Genomic DNA, 16,776 nt, shown 5'->3' with positions numbered 1-16,776 from the left:
AAGGTCTCTGTGTTGATTTTTGGTTAACACCTTTAGGGCATCAACACAGCTTGGATCAAACTCTCAGAAGGCAGCAGAGGGTCTGGTTTTGCATTTGTTGTGTTTAGCATCAGTAAAAACCAATGATCCACAGCAGCACTTATTATTTACAGGATTGCATGGATAAAACCACACCTGCAACAATGCCAATCAACTGGGAACACAAAAGGAGCATAATCTTCATCAGAGAACTAAATCCCTGAGAGTGCAGTGAACACCACTCAATCACTGGATTGGAAGTGGGAGGAAATTCTTCACCACCCAGGAGTTCCCATGGCACCCTCCAGCATCAGCCCGCTGGGGCTGAGGTGTTTAAACCCTTCCCCTGAGCAGTTTTACAAACACCTTTCCTGCCAAACACCCTGAGACACAGCTCAGAGACTCTCCCATGCTCGTGCAGGTGTAGCCTGTGGAGAACCTGCCCTGCTCAGCCACGTTCCCAGGGAGATGAGAAACAGGAAATTCCTGAACAGATCACAGTATCCCAAAAAAACCTTTCTTAGCATAGCTAACAAACAAAACCCACCAAAAAACCTCTCCTACAGAACTTCACATACCCAAACCAGAGCCTGGCCACAGGAGCTCGCTCAGTTGGCTGCTAATGTGAAACAGGAAGAGTTTAAAGAATTGTAATTTATTACAAATATCCCCAAAGGGCAGTGAGTAACTCTTGGAGCTGTGGTGACAATTTCTCACCACCACCTGCAGTGTCCGTGGGCTTCTGCCTGTTCAAAGCAAATCCAGCAAATGCCCTGAAGTTTTTCCATTCTGGACCAGGAACAAACTTGAGAGGAGCAGCTGGAAGAGCCTCTGGGAATGGAGCCTCTGAGCTCTGGGGGCTTCACGCTCAGGTCCCTGGTGCTGGGTAAAACACTGCTCTTGGAAAGCTCCTGTTCTCTGGAGCAGCCTTTTCTAACTTTCTGCCTAATTAACTCAGGCTGTCATTCCAGAACATCTTTTCCTGGTTTATCACTCCCTTCCTCTCACTCCAGCACTGTTTAGAGCTACTGCATTATTTACAGCAACTGCAATATTTGGAATGTGATTTGTGCAAAGGACAGTTTGCAGAAAGCTGTATTGCACTATGTACCATTCCTGCTCTCTGGGGAAGCAGATATTTCATTCCCAGATCAGTAAACCCCTTAATCTGAACAAACCTAGATATTGAGCTGGAAACTAAAACGCAATAAGTAGAAGATAACAATATTTTCACCTTTCTAGCTCTCATTAATAAGCCTCTGTCCCCAGTGCCCAGTTCAAACCCTGCTATTCAATATTGCAGGGTTGCTCTGGGTCAGGAGCAGCATTTGGGTTCCCAAACCCCTGCTGTGCCCCGGGCAGGGGGTCTCACTCACCAGCGCAGCGCGATCTTGATGGGGGTGGTGAGGCAGGAGGTGAACAGGTCTGCAGGCAGGTCTGGGATCATGGGCAGCAGCTCGTTGGCCTCACAGGCTGCCAGCTGGATGCAGTTCTTCATGGAGGGGGGCAGAGGCATCTGGGCAAGGGGGTGGTTGGGGTTAATGGCAGCCACCTGTGGAGAACAAGGCAATTCCCCAGGGGGAAGTCAGGGACGGTCAGGAAATAGCCCAGGGAGAGCTGCCACTGCTCCCTGGAGCTCTTGGTGACTATGGCAGCACCAGCACAGCTCTAACTCATATCTAATTAACAGCACTCAGCTAAGTCCAGAGATGCCCTGTAGACCAAACCTAGTCTATAAAGTTAAAATGCCCTACAGACCAACGTTTCCATTTTCCAAAAGCACTGGGATTCTCCTATTTGAGTTTTTGACTAAGAATATGATATTTGAGACTAATAATTCAGGGAGTGAAAACCTAAATAATCTTCCCAGCACCTTTCTGAACCAGGTAAACTAAGTAAATTTCAGCCACCAAAGTTTCTTTCCAACATTTTGCATTTTTTTCATTAGGGCAAGATATGGAATCAGAAGGTGAGAATCCCTCTGGCAGATTAAAGGAAGAGCAAACTCCTCTGATCTCCTAGCAGGGAAATGGGGAACAATTATCCTGATCACTCTGGCAGCCCCTCTGGAGCACCAGTTGCAGCTTTGCTTCACTGTTCATGAATTTGAACAATTGGATAATTTATAATTTTCCAAATGAATTCCCCTCCACGCTCTCATGACACTGTGAGCACTCCGCTCTGTCTGTTAGCAGGGCTCTGCTTTCTATTCCCCACGAGCAGGAGCCTCAGTCAGGCACCAGGAGTTAATGAAATCTAAGGACAGAATGAAAAGCAGACACATAACCCTGGAAGTGTTTTCATAACCAAATTAATGGAGGTGTTAACCTGTGCTGCAAGAGCAGCAATACTAAAGCAGCTGTCCCATGTAGCCCCACATATTCCACAAGATGAAAAATCCCAGAGAAGATGGAATGGAATGTTTGTTGAAATAAGGACTTCATCACTTGTGCTCCTCCTCCTCCCTTGGCTGACTTGCAGAAGTTTTCCTGCACAAACTCCACCTGAGCTGTGGTTCTGCCTCACAGCAGAGGGCCCCTGGGGCTGCTCCCTCCACAGCAGCCTCCAAGTCCTTCTGGAGCTCAGCAGCAGCCAAGGGGAACAGGAGATTGGTGAAGAAAGCAGGGAAAGGGAAGGTGAAGTCAGACCTGTTCAACCTGCTTGGGAACAGAATGAGAAACCAAAACCAAAGTGCTGAAGAGAGCATTGTGTAAACAAAGGAGAAAGGCCCCAGAAATATCCCAGTGGAAGTCCTAGGCCGTTAGGAAACCTTGGGGAAGGATATTCAGACCACCTTTCTCTGACTTCTACTACCAATTCTATTGATCCCTGTCTGGCAGATTCATGTTCTTCCCAAGCCACAGACTATAGGAAGTTCCTCATTGTTACAAAATATGGAATTATTTTATGGAAGAGCAGGAATAATGAAATGATCTGCATAACCCAGGCTATCAGGCTGTCTTCTTCAGTACATTGGAATTTCCACCTGCCAAAGAGCCCCCACTAAAGCATCTCCAAAAACTGGAATTCCAAAGGAAAGGACTGACAGGCAGGGACACCTAACATCTGTTTGGAGGTTGTATTTGTGACACTCAGTTGCTTGATTAATTAATATTCCTTCCTTGAAGTTTTGGGGTTTCTAATCCCAAAAGAAGTGAACATTTACGAATGTCCTTTCTCTGGGAGCTACAGGCAGCAGGGGAAGGCTGCACAGAACATTCCAACTTCTTCCCTTCCACTCTGCAGTTCAAATTTGCTTAGATAAATTTATTACTAATTCCATTTGCAACCAAAACAGCTTTTCATTGGGAACACATTCCACACTCTGCGGAACTGGAACCACCAGGACAATCCCTGTGTGGATCAGGTTTTTGTTGCTTCACATTTTCACATTCACTTCAACAGCACAAAACCACAACTGCATCGAAATATGGCCCCAGATACCAGTGTTTTGCAACCAAAATAATGATGTCTTGTTCACCTCAGCATTCATCTCAGCAGAAAAGACCATTAGGGCCCAAATTGATTCTATTAACATTAACATTTAATTAGTGCTTGTATTAAAAATAATTCCAAGTTTAATGGGATAGCAAACTGAACCAGAAAGATCAGAGTGGCAAAGTTATTTGCAAATTAATTTGCCTTCCAACACAGTTTGAAACACATTTTTCAGTGTATACAGCAAAGCAAGCTTAAACTTCATTTGTGCTCAGTAAAGCCCAGCAGCCTGAGCTCTCACCTCCAGCTCCTGCTCTCTCTGTAGTGCAAATTGCTTGAAGGACTTGACAATCAGGCCGGCATTGGAGCAGTCGTAGACGAAGATGGAAGGGCTCCCCATCCAGGTCTGCAGGTCGTAGATGGACAGGGGGATGTACTGGGTGTAGTTCTGCAGGAGGAAAACACCACTGCACTCACCACGGGCCATGGAAGGAGCAGCACCTGAACTGGCTGGGGTAATAAAACACACCCACAAAACCCAACTCTGAAAGCACAAAATAAAGCCTAGATTGGACACATTAATGAATACAAATCTCAGTCAGTATCTACCCATAGTGAGGATGTGAACCCAAGTCAGCACAAGCGACAAGCAGATTTTATTGTGGCATTATTTGAAACACACAACTCTAAAAAAAAAAAAGCCCAAAACTTTGCCAAGAGTTTTCAGTATCAGATATTTAGAGCTCTGATATGTGCTAACAACTCCAAACAGCATTTAATAGTCCAATTTTATCCCAAATTTCTGCAACACTGATAAAGGATGCAAACCAGCTGTCTTTAATTTAACATCAAACATCTTAAACTGAAAACCCCATCAATAAATCAGGATGGATAATTAAGCCCCTGCAGCCCATCAGCACTACCCCCCCTGAGCCTAACGAGATGCTTCATAATTTTATTACAGCTTTAGCTTCTGTGCAACTTTCCAAATTATCCATTAAAATTTAAACCAACAAAGCTGCCTTCAACAGAGTGAGGTGCCCAAAGTTCCCTTTCTGTAAATAAGAAGGAACTTGTTCCTTGTCTTCCATCTTAACGAACGCCCCCAAATAACTGGAAGCAAGAGGATAAAAATCATCCACTTAAAACCAGCACTGAGGAGCCAATCCTGAACCAAGTGAGCTGAAAATATAACCCACAGATTCCTGCCTGCAAAGAGTCACCACCAAACACCCAGTGGCTGCCAGCATGATCCTTTTCAGCTGCAGGCAGAGAGCAACCTGGTGTTCCTCCAACCCTGAGCTCAGCCCAAAATCCTCAGGAAAAGCTGTGATGTTCCTATTAACATCAGCAGGATGATGGATGGGATCATAACTCTCATTTAAATTCAAGAGACTTAAAATAGCTGTAATAAAACCAGTAAACTTTTTACAAAAATCAAATTTTCAAGGACACGTATCAGTGTCGATAAAGACAGGAGGTATCATAAACCATGTGTTATGTAAGGCAGGGAGGGCTAAGGCATTTCCAAACCCAGTTTTGCCCATATATAACAGTTTGGGTTGTTTCATTAAAATTAATAGGGAAATTTGTTGATGAAAGCCGAAGTTTTAGGGAGCTGGAGCTCTGCAAATCACTGCAGGGTGGGATGAGGCACGAACAGCCTTTCTTAAGGTCACCACTCACGTGAAGCACATTCCAAGCCCAGGAAGTTCCACATAAAAAACCTGCTCTGACACATCTCATCAATGACATTTTATGGGCAGGCATTGTTTTACCTTTATATTTCCAAGGCATCTTGCTCCAGCTGAGATGGGATTATAGCTCTGATTAATATTGTGGTATTTCCAAGCAGAAGAATTTTATGTTCCAACTCTACTGTGGGGGTCACATAAAACATCAAATTTGCTAATGATATGTAAATGAGGCAGTTTGAAGCAAGAAGGGGTGTTAAAGCAGAGTGAAAGGGTGTTGCTTTGGTGCTGCTGCCACGCTGGGCTGGACACACAGTTTGTTCCCTGGCTTGGGAATGGAGAAGTCCCTGCTCCAACACTGCTCCCACCATCCCTCTGTGCCCCTTCCCACAATCACAGCTCAACTGGAAACTGCTGGTGAACAGATTTCATCCCCAGTTGTTTAAAGAACAACTCAGATATTTAAATTTTGCAGAGAAGCTCCTCAAAATGTCAGAATAAACATGTCTGAAGTTGGGGCATGTTGATTTTTCTCCTTTTGAAGCCACGTTGAGATTTGCTCAGGAAACAGCAACTAAACTAGAACATTACTCCTTACTGATAAAACAGTACCTGCAAAAACAAGAAATCTGTCCCATATGAATCTGTGAAGAAAATATGTAAACATATCTAGAAAGAGAAAATTTGATAAAAATATAAAACAGCCCTTACCAAACAATAAACTGAGTTTCACTGTATTGCTAACCAATGAAGTTTAACATGGTACTTTCTAAAATTTCCTTTAAAATTATTACAGCTTTAGCTTCTGCGCAACTTTCCAAATTATCCATTAAAATTAAAACCAATGAAGCTGCCTTCAATAAAGTGCCCACAGTTCCCTTTCTGTAAATAAGAAGGATCTTGTTCCTTGTCTTCCATCTTAACGAACACCCCCAAATAACTTATATTTATAAATATAAACAATGCAAATATAGAATGGGCTTTTCCTTCATGAAGAAACTGAGTCCTGTCTGCTTATTACTACAAGTGAGGGTGGGCAGGCCCTGGCACAGGGTGCCCAGAGCAGCTGTGGCTGCCCCTGGATCCCTGGCAGTGCCCAAGGCCAGGCTGGACATCGGGACTCGGACACCCTGGGACAGGGGAAGCGTCCCTGCCACGGCAGGGGTGGCACTGGACGGGCTTTGAGGTGCCTCCAGCCCGAAGCAGTCTGTGACTCAAAGCCAGCTGTGCTCCCCAGATGCCTGGCAGGGCTGTGCCAGCCCAGACCCACCTTGTTGAAGACCCAGATCTCGCCGTTGACCGTGGGCCGGGGCACGCCGTGCCCGTTGTAGTGGAACAGCACGCGCTCCTCCTTGGCGTTGCGGCGCAGCGACGTGCACAGCTTCTTCACCTCGTCCACCGTGGGGTCCAGGCTCTGCTTGTACCTGGCCTGGGCACAGCAGGGGACACAGTCACTGCACACAGCCCCTGCTGCTGATGCCTTCAGCTTGAGCTGTTACATTTCCCAGACTCTGCACTGCATTGGTGTGCGACTCTGACCTCCACGTCAAGTGTCAGCAGTTCTCCTCACAGCTCAGGCACACAGAACAATCCTTTTCCAGCCCAGATCCAAGGACACCGCTGCAGCTTCAGCCCCAAAAGTGCAAACAGCAGGGAACTGAGGAGAGCAAACTGGGAGAGTGGGACTGCACAACCTGGAGCTGGAATTGGACAATGAACCCAACATGGAAATGGACCAGAACTTATAAAAGTGAGAAAACTCGTGACCCGTCATCCATCTTGGGTGCAGCCCTGGCTGGGCTCTTGTGCTGCCCAAGGTGCATCCTTTGAGGCCTTTTAATAAATCCCCACTTTAACTCTGTCCAACCTCTGTCCCAGGTACCCCCTCCAGGCATCAATTCCAGTGTGGACAGGAACTGGCTGCTTTGGGAAAGGAAACACAAACCAGTGGCAGTGGGGCTGGATAAACAAAGCATGTCGGGTGCTGTGTGGGGCTCTCACACACACCAACAGCACAGGCTGGAGGGAGCTTAGCATAGCTCCCAACTCCCACCCAGCTCACCCACCTTTCAATTATTAATACTCAAAAAGCCTTAGGAAGGGGAAATCTGTTTCAACATTAGCCAGTCTTACAAGTAACTCCTGACTTAATCCTCCAATTCAGATTCTCTACACCTCCAGCTGAACAAATTCCCTCTCTTGAAGAGAGAAAATGGTATAGGTCAGACACCATTCTTGAGACAAAAGGCTCAGGAATTTGATATTCAAGCAATTGGGTAAGAAGGGGGAAAATTGATGGAGAGCCCTTGGAAATTGCCCTTTGCCTTGGGAAAAGTGGATGTATTCCCCCAGTGTGCCCCGTTGCTCCTATGAGCACAGAACTCAGGGCACATTGGAGGATAGAGGAAAAATCAAACTGGCAAAAACCCCAATGCTTCAAACCCCTTTTAGCTTGGCTGAGTTCAAGACACCCAGGTAGGAGCTGGTTTGTCACGCTCAAAAGTGCATTTTTTTGAAGTAAGGCCAAATAATAACAGAAAGTCTTTCAACTGTCCTTTGAAAGACAAAAGCCTGGCTCTTTCTCTCTTCTCCAGAGCTGCAGAGTCTGAAATCCCAGAATCACAATAAAAATCTTCAATCTGATGTAGTGAAATAAAGACCCAAGTTTAAGAGCGGGACAAACACACCTCTCCAAGAGCTGCCACTGGGAGCCTGTTTATAAACCAAACCAAGGCTGCAGAATTTTGGGCTTTTTAGGTTTTTCTCTGTGACAGCCAAAGCTGAGAAAGTCTTAAAATGTCACAGTAAAAGAGGATGAAGGACTTAAATTGTTTATCTGAGAAGCCTGAAGAGCAGATACAGTGCTGCTCAATTAACAGTCAGAGTCTCCAGCCAGCAGGGGAGAGGGAACAATGAATGGCAGAATTTAATGATGGCAACACCCAAGAAAAGCAAGCAAAAGGAGGAAAAATATGAAGCAAGAAGCAGTGATGTGACACCCTCATCCTGTCTGGGAACCTCAGCACTCAGGAAAGCCAAGAGGCTGCATTAATCTTCCCACGGAGCCCCCACCTCCTCCTCTCTCCACTCAGAGTAGTGATGAAGACTCTGATTTGCAAAAATGTGCCCCTTAAATCCCAGCCTGGCTGCTGGCAGCTTCACCAGCCACCCAAAGCAGAGTGCTGGGGAATTTCAGCTTTTTTCCCACAGGAGAACAGGCTCATTCCATCCCTCCTCACGTCCCTGGAGCATCAATATTAAACACAGCTCGCAGTTAATGGAGGTGGATTCAGACTCTAAAACTAAAGTCTGTAGATCTCAATTTCCAAACTGCAAACACATCATTTGGGCCTGGAGAAACACGAGGACGAGGGAAGGGAAAGGAGGGGAGGGAGCTGTGAATAAGCACAGTCTGAGCCCAGCTCAGGACTCAGGTGGGAGTTTTAGCTGTGACAAGAACCAGGTACATGAGTAACACACCAGCCCAGGTGGTGCCTTTTTTGTCTTTTTCTTTCCTCCCATCCTTATTCCTCTACCTTCCCTGTCAAGGTGCTGATTCCTTCCCCTCCAGCTCCCAGCAGGAGCTTTCCAGCACTAATGAGTGCAAAAAGGTAACAGAGCCCAACCAGAACCCGAGAGCTCTGTGGGGCTCCACCTCAGCAGCTCCTGGTGGTGCCACAGCCCAGACCTGGGGCTGTTTTCCCCTGAGCCACTGCCCTGAACACCAGGCTGCCCTCCTGCCTTCCCTCAGGTGCTGCTGACAGGTATTTCCTGCTGCTTGGCAAGGAGCCTGTTCTCCCTGGTGCCATCGCAGACAGGACACTGCAGCCTTCACCTGCAGGGTGCAGCTGGAGCAGCAGAGCTGTCCCAGCGCGCCCAGCCCGCCCTGATGGGGGTGGCAGCTGCTCTTCTGCGGGAGCGAGAGCTCCTGATCACCTCCTGCCTCACTGGAAAGCTCCTGCCCAAAGCAATAACATGGCCTGATCCAGGAGATGCTCATTATTCTGCTCACACAGGCAAAGTTCAAAGTTTTGCTTGTTTATTGCCACACTTGTGTGAAACCCACACTGGTTTCTCCGGCCTTGTCCCTGTTAACGTGTGACAGGTAGGATGTCCATTTTTAAGACATTTCACCTTTCAGTGCTGGAACTTCAGGACTGATAAAACACTGTACTGACAGATTTGCAGGAAGTGGGAGGAGTTTCAATAGAAAGGAGTTCTGGCACCCAGACCAGGAAAAGAAACCAGTCTGGGGTTAGCATCAGGTGGTTTTTCTGTGGGCATTTCCCATGTTAAATGCTGAAATGGGAAGTGAGATGGTGCCACTCAAAGCCGTGGTGCCGATCCTCCCCTGCCATCCCACAGAATGACCTCCCAGATTACTGTCTGCTTGTTTCACAGGGGATTTACTTCTTTCAAAGGGAAAATAAAGCAGCCAGGTGTTCACTGCCTAGCAGGGCACAGCAGTGACCTCTCCAACACGAGTCTGTCCAGAGGGGAAAAGCCCCTTCAGTGGATTCATCAACTCCTACCCCACTGGAATGTCAGGATGCACTGGCTGCAGAAATTCCCACAGTCCTCTGGATTTTGTGCTTCAATTACTGCCTCTGCTTTGGAAACTTCACCTAACTGCAGGTTTTCCTGTAATTGTTAATGGGGCCAAGACACACGTGCAGCACTGAGGAGGAGACCCAGGCAGAGACCCCTTTTCCTGAGGAGCCAGGGCTGCAGCAGCTCCGTGGCTGTGCCAAAGGGCTTGGCTGTCACCTGAGCCACCAGGACTGGCTCATCACCACCTCCCAAACTCAGCTCTGCTCACCCTGCCAGCTGCTGAGTCCAGGAAACTCAGCTCAGGATCAGGTCCCGTGAAAAGGAAGGAACGCAGAGTGCCAGAGGTGACAGAACAGGGGACTGAAGTTGCTGATGTTGCTCAGCTCTCAGTGGCAATGGAAAGTTCTGGAAGCCAGGCCAGGTTCCCATGACCACTGGCACTGCCCAGCCCAGCAGGCACTGCTGGAGCCCCACGGCTCTTTCAGCAGGGAGATGGATTTTTTCCCCTTAAGAAAACACGAGGATAAACCTATTTTCTCATCAAAGCTGTAAAACTCAAGTGGTCCCCTTTCATTCTCCTGCAGGCCAGGACCTCAGTGTTTGTTGCAGAAGCACTCCACAAGACTCAGACCACAGTGTGTGTGTGATCCCACGCCAAAACCCCAACCCCTCGCAGGGGATACAAAGTGTATGAAAAATGTATGACAAATGTCTCTGCTGGCATCCAGAGCCTCTGCTCTTCACAAGCTACAACATCATCCCTCCTCCTCTCATTCAGCAGAACAAATCCTGAAGTCACTCCCCTTTTATCCCTAAGATACCTTACTGAATGTGTTCCAAATTTATCCACAGAAGAAACTACTCCAACATTCAGTATTTTATACTGAAACTGCCTTTTACACCTCCTTGCAGAAGAAGGATGCTCCTACCCAGAATCTATAATGAGATATAAAAGCTTTATTTGGCTGGAGATTGGGTTTTTTTAAACAGCTTCTGGGTGACAAAGAATCCCAAATGCAAGTGGCACACACAAGGCACTGCATGTGGTGAGTAAAAGAAATAAAACAGAGCCAATTCAGCTGCAGTGTTTGAGGTTCTAATGTTCCCTCTTGAACTGCTGCTCTGGGTGGTCTGTAAGGTCACCTCCAACCCAATTCCATGATTCCATACCTGCAGGACATGGACAATCCCTGGGGCTGGAAGGATTCCTGCCCTGTGGAACCCAGAGCAGGGCTGGGTGGGATTTCCCGGAGGAACCAGTCCCACCCCAGCCATCCCAGTGCAGAAGCCATCACCTCCACATCCTGGGCTGCCAGCAAAGCCTCCCCGGGGTGGGTCCCAAACTCTGAGATGCAGCTTTCCCTTATCCTCAGCAATGCTTTTTCCTAATCCAAATCCCAAGGACCAGCCCAGGGTGCAGCTGCCTCTTGGAGCAGATCTGCATCCCAGTTTCCAAAAGCAGAGAAGACATTAAACCTGTGACTTTGCCATGCACACAGCCAGCCTACTCCACATGATTTAATTAAAAGGAATCAAAGCAAGCTAATTATTCCAAGAGAGAGGTTTTTGGAACAATGCCCAAATTGGAAAAACTCCACTATAAGAAGCCTTACAAAGAAGTAAGTGACTAAAATCCAAGAGAAGTGACACCAGCAGCTTCCAGGGCAAGGGTGGGCAGGTTCCATACCAGCTCTCCTGGCTGTGTGCACAAACCCATCCCTGCTGCTCAGGGACCCATCCTGGATCAGCATCCCTGCTGTTCATGGGAAGTTCAGCCACACTAAGGCAAATATTTCTCACTAAGGCAAAGGATAAAACCACCCCAGACAGAGATGCTTCTCAGACGCTTGAAGACCTGTGAAAGATGAACACTAAAAATCCTGGATTAAGTTTTCTTTTAAGTGAAGAGCATAAAATTGAATTAATTCATATTCCACTTTATATGAGGCAGCTGCCAGTTCGATGCAATGTGTTCCTGAGAGTGTCTGGAACAAAGTGGGGCTCAGACACATAAAACAGGCACATATATGTCAAAAATTCACAGCCAGGATGAACATGTGGTGCAACACAGCAAAGCAGCACCATTATATTTTACTTTTTAAATCTCCTGAACACATTGGAGCATCCAAGCAGCAAACAGGAACGTGGCCAAAAAGAAAAAAAAAAGGAAAATCCAAGATAGGATCAGACAATTTCAGCAAGCTGAGAAGCCCAGAGCTGGTGCAGCCATCCCCCAGCCACTGTGGGTGACGCAGTGAGACCCCCCAGTTCCAACAAGCCCATCCCATCTCCAGGAACCAAAAAGTATAAGCTGAGTTATCTCAAGTATTGAATTACTGAGCATCACCTGTAGATGGTAAAATCCCTCTGAAACCACCTGGGTACCAGGAAAGGGGAAAGCAGGAAAGCAGGAAGAATGGCATCAATTTCTAAAGGAATCCAGAGGAAATCCAGGCTGAGCTCTGTGCTGGGCACGTTGGTGGAATGCTAATAAACAAAGAGAACCATGAACAAACACTTTGGGGAAGAGCCCATTCAGCATCTCTAATGAGAAGCCAGACTTTTAAAATCAAACTCTTCTCTTGTAGAGTTTCCTAAAGAAATCAAAGAGCACAGAGATGAGAGGAAGTATCTTTTTGATATAAACCCATTTGGATTCCCAGAGGATATTTAGCAAGATCTCAACACAGATTTGGAGGAAAGTCCATATATAAAGGCTTGCTGATAAAACAGGCAGGTGGGGGAGAATCCCTAATTTTGTGCATGGAGGGAAGTCTCTGGGAAGCTCCAAGAGGATCTGTTTTGCAGGCTGGCTCATCCAGCACAGTCACAAACATCCCTGGCAGGGAGGGGCAGGAACACTGCCTGCTGCTGGCAGGGCTGATCCAGAGGCACTGCAGGCAGCCCCTGCCAGGGGCAGGGCTCAGCAGAGCTCTGGAAGAGGAATTTCAGTGCCACTTGTTCTGTACACAGCAACTTCCTTCCCTAACTCCACTACTACAGGCTTCTCCCAGAGTTTGCCTCCATGTGCTGCCAGGCTGGCCTGGTTCCAGGCCTGCTGAGGGGGAAGCTGTTCTAGTGAAAAACCACAGGCTTCACTCACAAACAAAAATACTTTGTTCTTTGGTTCATCCAGAAGGCTGATTAATAACCCAACCCTGCAACTCACCGTGATTTCATTTCAATACTGACTAAACCACAGCTCTTTTCTTGCATCAAAGGAAGATTTAGGATCCTACATTTACACTGGCTTTGGAGACACATCAAAGGACAGACAAATTTAGAGCTGCACATGAACACTTTTGGGTTTGCACAATTCCACAATAAACATCCCAGCCCAGGACCCAGCAGTGCCAGGCAGGATCCCAGGGCAGGACCCAGCAGTGCCAGGCAGGATCCCAGCCCAGCCTGCAGAGCCTGTTGTGTGATAAGCTCAGAGATAACTCAGCCCTGTAAGAAGTGACTCCACTACCCATCAATCACAAACCCAATCACCTCAAGCCCACACTGATATGGCCACAATAACTCTTGGGTTGGACACATCATGCAAATACAAATTATTCTGAACCATATCCACAGACTCCAAGCTTCTTAATTTTATATTAAAAAAAACCCACCACTGCCTTTTAGGTGTTTTAATTTTAGGCTGTGGGCACATAAAATTACCCTGATGCAAATTCATGAGGATTAGGCCAAGATAATAAAAACTGCATATTTAAGTACAAGGGAGTGTGCTGGAAATCCCAAATTGACGTTAGAGGCAGCAGCTTAACCTGGTTAACACAGGCCAGGAGAAAACATTACTGATAAAATTATTAGTCATTGCTAACTTGAAAAATATTCATTACGTGAAGACAAACCATAACTTAGAGATGCTTTAATTTAAATACTAAACTAAGCAAAGGGAGACTCTTGCCAGTCTGAGGCAAGTCCTCTGCAGCTATTTGGGTGCATTTCAAACCCCTCCTCTCCATCTCCCCCGTGCTAATTCCCTCTGGAGCAGCCCGGGGCTGCTGGACCTGCTGATGCCAGGACAGGAAGGTGGCTGGAGCCAGCTCTGAGCGTGGCACATCCCCTCCTGTGCCTGGAGCCAGCAGTGGGGACTTTACCTTCCCTCTGCAGAGTCTCTGACCTTGCTTTCAAGTCCAGTGTGAAATGAATTCCAAAGTACCTAATCCTCAGAGTGCAGGCTCGGAATACAATAACGCTTCCAAAAAAAATGCCTCTGAGCAGTTTGTTCATGAGAACTGATGTTGACAGGGAAGACAAAAATCAGGACAACCAACCTTGAGTTGCTGCTACAGTACATCCACAAGACAGGTGTGTTCCTCAGCAGTTACAAGCTGCTTCACACTGTAGGTTTGTGCCAAAGTTCACAGAAATTCCACCCACCAGCCTCCTGTGTTTGGTACAAATCCTTCCCTCTCTGCTCAAATAACCGTTCTGAGAGGGATGTGTAAATAATTGCTTGCTTTTAAACAAAGGGAATGGTAAAAGAACTCAAATCTGCTTCTCATATGCCAGATCTGCACCCCCAGCCTGGTGACAGCTCGATGGGTCACACCACAAGGTGCCCTAACAGGATTTTAAGTACACCCCAGGTCACATCTTTGAAACCTGCTCAGTCAAACAATGTAACTCCTAAGCATCAGTGTCGCCTCCATTCCTTCTCCAGAACCTCAGTTTCAAGAGCTCTTTAAAGTTTCAGGCTCTGCATCTTGTTTCTTAAACAGAAACCTGGATCTTCCTGGGAGCCCAGTTTAGGCTGCAGGAGTACAGACTGGTAAATTCTCAGACTGGCTGTCTTTATACCCTGGCCTGAGTGCATCGTGCTCCAGGGAGGAGCTGCAAGGCTGGAGCCCTGCAGGGCAAGAACTTTATCTTCTCAATACTAAATAATTGTTTAGCAATTTCAGTTCTCCTCTGATTGCTAAGTAATTGCTTAATGAAGCAATTTTCTGATTAAAAACACCTAAATGAGTCAGGAGAAGGAAAGCAAATCATTCCAAGGCTTATGCTTTGCTAATCTCCACAGGAAAGGAACTCAAACCAAAGCACCTCAGGATTTCCTCATTCTGCCTTAGAGAGGAGCAGGAATATAAATAAAAATGTCAATATTTTCCTCTGTTAACCTCAGGTTTTGCACAGAACTGGTGGTGTCTGTTAGCAGGAAGTTCCTCATGCAGCATCCTTTGCATGTGCCAGGCTGCAGCCCTGCATCCCTGCCCAGTGGACCCAGGTGGATTTACTGGACACAGAGCACCGGGATGCTGCCAAGGATCTTCAGGAGGCTCCTCCCTGTCCCCCATCCCAGGGATTCTGCACTCCCCACCCAACACAAAGACAAGGTGTTTTTAAATAGGTCACCCAGAGCTGGGTGGTAATTACAGAAACACGTTAATCAGCTTTGCCAGCCAGAGCTGCTTTTCTCTCCAAGAGCCTTTTCCTGTCAGCCCTGGCTTCCCATCTCTGACAAGCTGACATCAATGGTCACAGGAAAACACCCTCAAAAGCACAAACCTTCCTCCCTGCCAATTCTGGCCCCATTTTGATGACAGAGCACAAACCAAAACACTCATGAAGAATAAAACATGGGAAATGAAGCTATTGCCACAAGGAAGGCAAGGCCTTTGAGCAGGGGCTCAGAGTTGCCAGGAGTTCAGATGCTGGGTGATCTCCTTCCTTCCAGCACATCCTGCCCACAGAACTCCAGCCTTGCAGCAGGTGCAAAGACCCACAGGATTTCAGGATTTTCCCACTAAAGTGACTTCGCAAGTCTGTTGGCTGAGCTCCAGAATGGCAGCCCCTGCTGCCTGCAGTGCATGGCCAGCTCAGCTCCCAGAACAGCTTAACGCCACTGCCTGGTCTCTGCAGCTTCTGAACACACTTCCACACAGCACTCCATGCCTGCAATATTTTTTTTTCCTTTTTTGTGACTCATTTTTCCAGGAGAATCTCTGAAAAAGCAGTATTAAGTACACTACTGCTGCAATTTCCCAGTTTCCACTTTCAGTGGTGTGTTAAAGATTTATCAGTTTGGTTTTTTTTTTTTTTTCCTCACTAGCAAAAGCATTCGAACACGAGCTGTACCCAGAGCTGCAGCAGGGAGCTCCCCCCTTGCACAGGCAATTCCCAAACCCTCAGTTATCCCTGCTCCAGGAGCCCTTCCACGTGCAGCTGCTCCCAGTGCAGGCAGGAGTGGCCCAGGTGAGGGGCTCCAGCCCAAAGGAGCAGCCGCCCTGCCAGGGGGGCTCCAGCTCTCCCCAGCCAGGCCATGCTGAGGCAGGGCTGGGATGCACATCACCTGCAGAGCCACCAAGGGGAAAACTACAACCACTGACTCATTTCTCCTCAATTTCTCCATACTCCCAAGGCATTAAAGAGTGGGTTCATCCTTTACCACACTTGAAATCTGTGCTTTTCTGGCCCAGGGGTATTCAGTGAGGCAGGCCCTGGCTGACAGCGACACTCTGACCACGACAGGTTTTCAGACAGAAGGAGAACAGCAATAATTGCGTTTCACAATTAGACTTGTTGACTCCACTTCTGTGGCAGACTTTTTTTTTTCCCTGAAAAAAAACCCTGCTGGTTTATGCTGAAGACAGTTGATCTTTAACAAGACAGCAAAGGATTGATACAGCAGAATTTTGCAGAGCCTGAAATAGCTGCCAAATTCAAGAGGCTGTTGGGAAATGAAAACCAACAAACATAGTCCTCTAAGGAAAACCTGGTTTTGTTAAACAAGGTCACACTGTCTTTTTGGGTTTTTCCTTCCTATTCATTTTTTTATTACATGTTCCTACATCTGCAGATATCTCCTCCTGGAGACCAAGTACCAGTTTTTCCATGTTCCCCTTTGGAATTCTACAGTATTTCTTCTGCTGGAGCAATTAGTATTTGCTGTTGTTTTAAAAGAAAAACCCTACAGAAATAAAGGAAAAGTATGACTCACTGAGAGACCAATAATTAGGTCATGTGTTCAATTAGTTTTCATGCTTAAGTAGTTACTCTTTAGGAAATGCTCCCCCTTTGATGTGCAGCAGCAACTTCCCAATTAATTAGGCAGAAAAAAGCA

General features: G+C 46.9%; 2 protein-coding genes across 4 annotated transcripts in view; one reads left to right on the top strand and one right to left on the bottom strand.

The window, feature by feature from the left end:
- AATK (apoptosis associated tyrosine kinase) overlaps positions 1-16,776 on the top strand; it is a 175,954-nt gene that overhangs the window by 141,897 nt on the left and 17,281 nt on the right. The window lies entirely within an intron of this gene.
- RPTOR (regulatory associated protein of MTOR complex 1) overlaps positions 1-16,776 on the bottom strand; it is a 99,179-nt gene that overhangs the window by 65,461 nt on the left and 16,942 nt on the right. For all 3 annotated transcript variants that reach the window (XM_068209880.1, XM_068209881.1, XM_068209882.1), the window contains exons 4-6: positions 6,421-6,579; positions 3,758-3,904; positions 1,395-1,570 (exon numbers count right to left, since the gene is read on the bottom strand). In XM_068209880.1, coding sequence (XP_068065981.1) covers positions 1,395-1,570; positions 3,758-3,904; positions 6,421-6,579 — 482 coding nt within the window. The remainder of the gene's footprint in view (positions 1-1,394; positions 1,571-3,757; positions 3,905-6,420; positions 6,580-16,776) is intronic.

Source organism: Anomalospiza imberbis, chromosome 19, assembly GCF_031753505.1.
Source record: "Anomalospiza imberbis isolate Cuckoo-Finch-1a 21T00152 chromosome 19, ASM3175350v1, whole genome shotgun sequence".
Classification (NCBI taxonomy): Eukaryota; Metazoa; Chordata; class Aves; order Passeriformes; family Viduidae; genus Anomalospiza; species Anomalospiza imberbis.
Note: the sequence above shows the minus strand (reverse complement) of the source record. Positions and strands in the feature narration are given on the sequence as shown.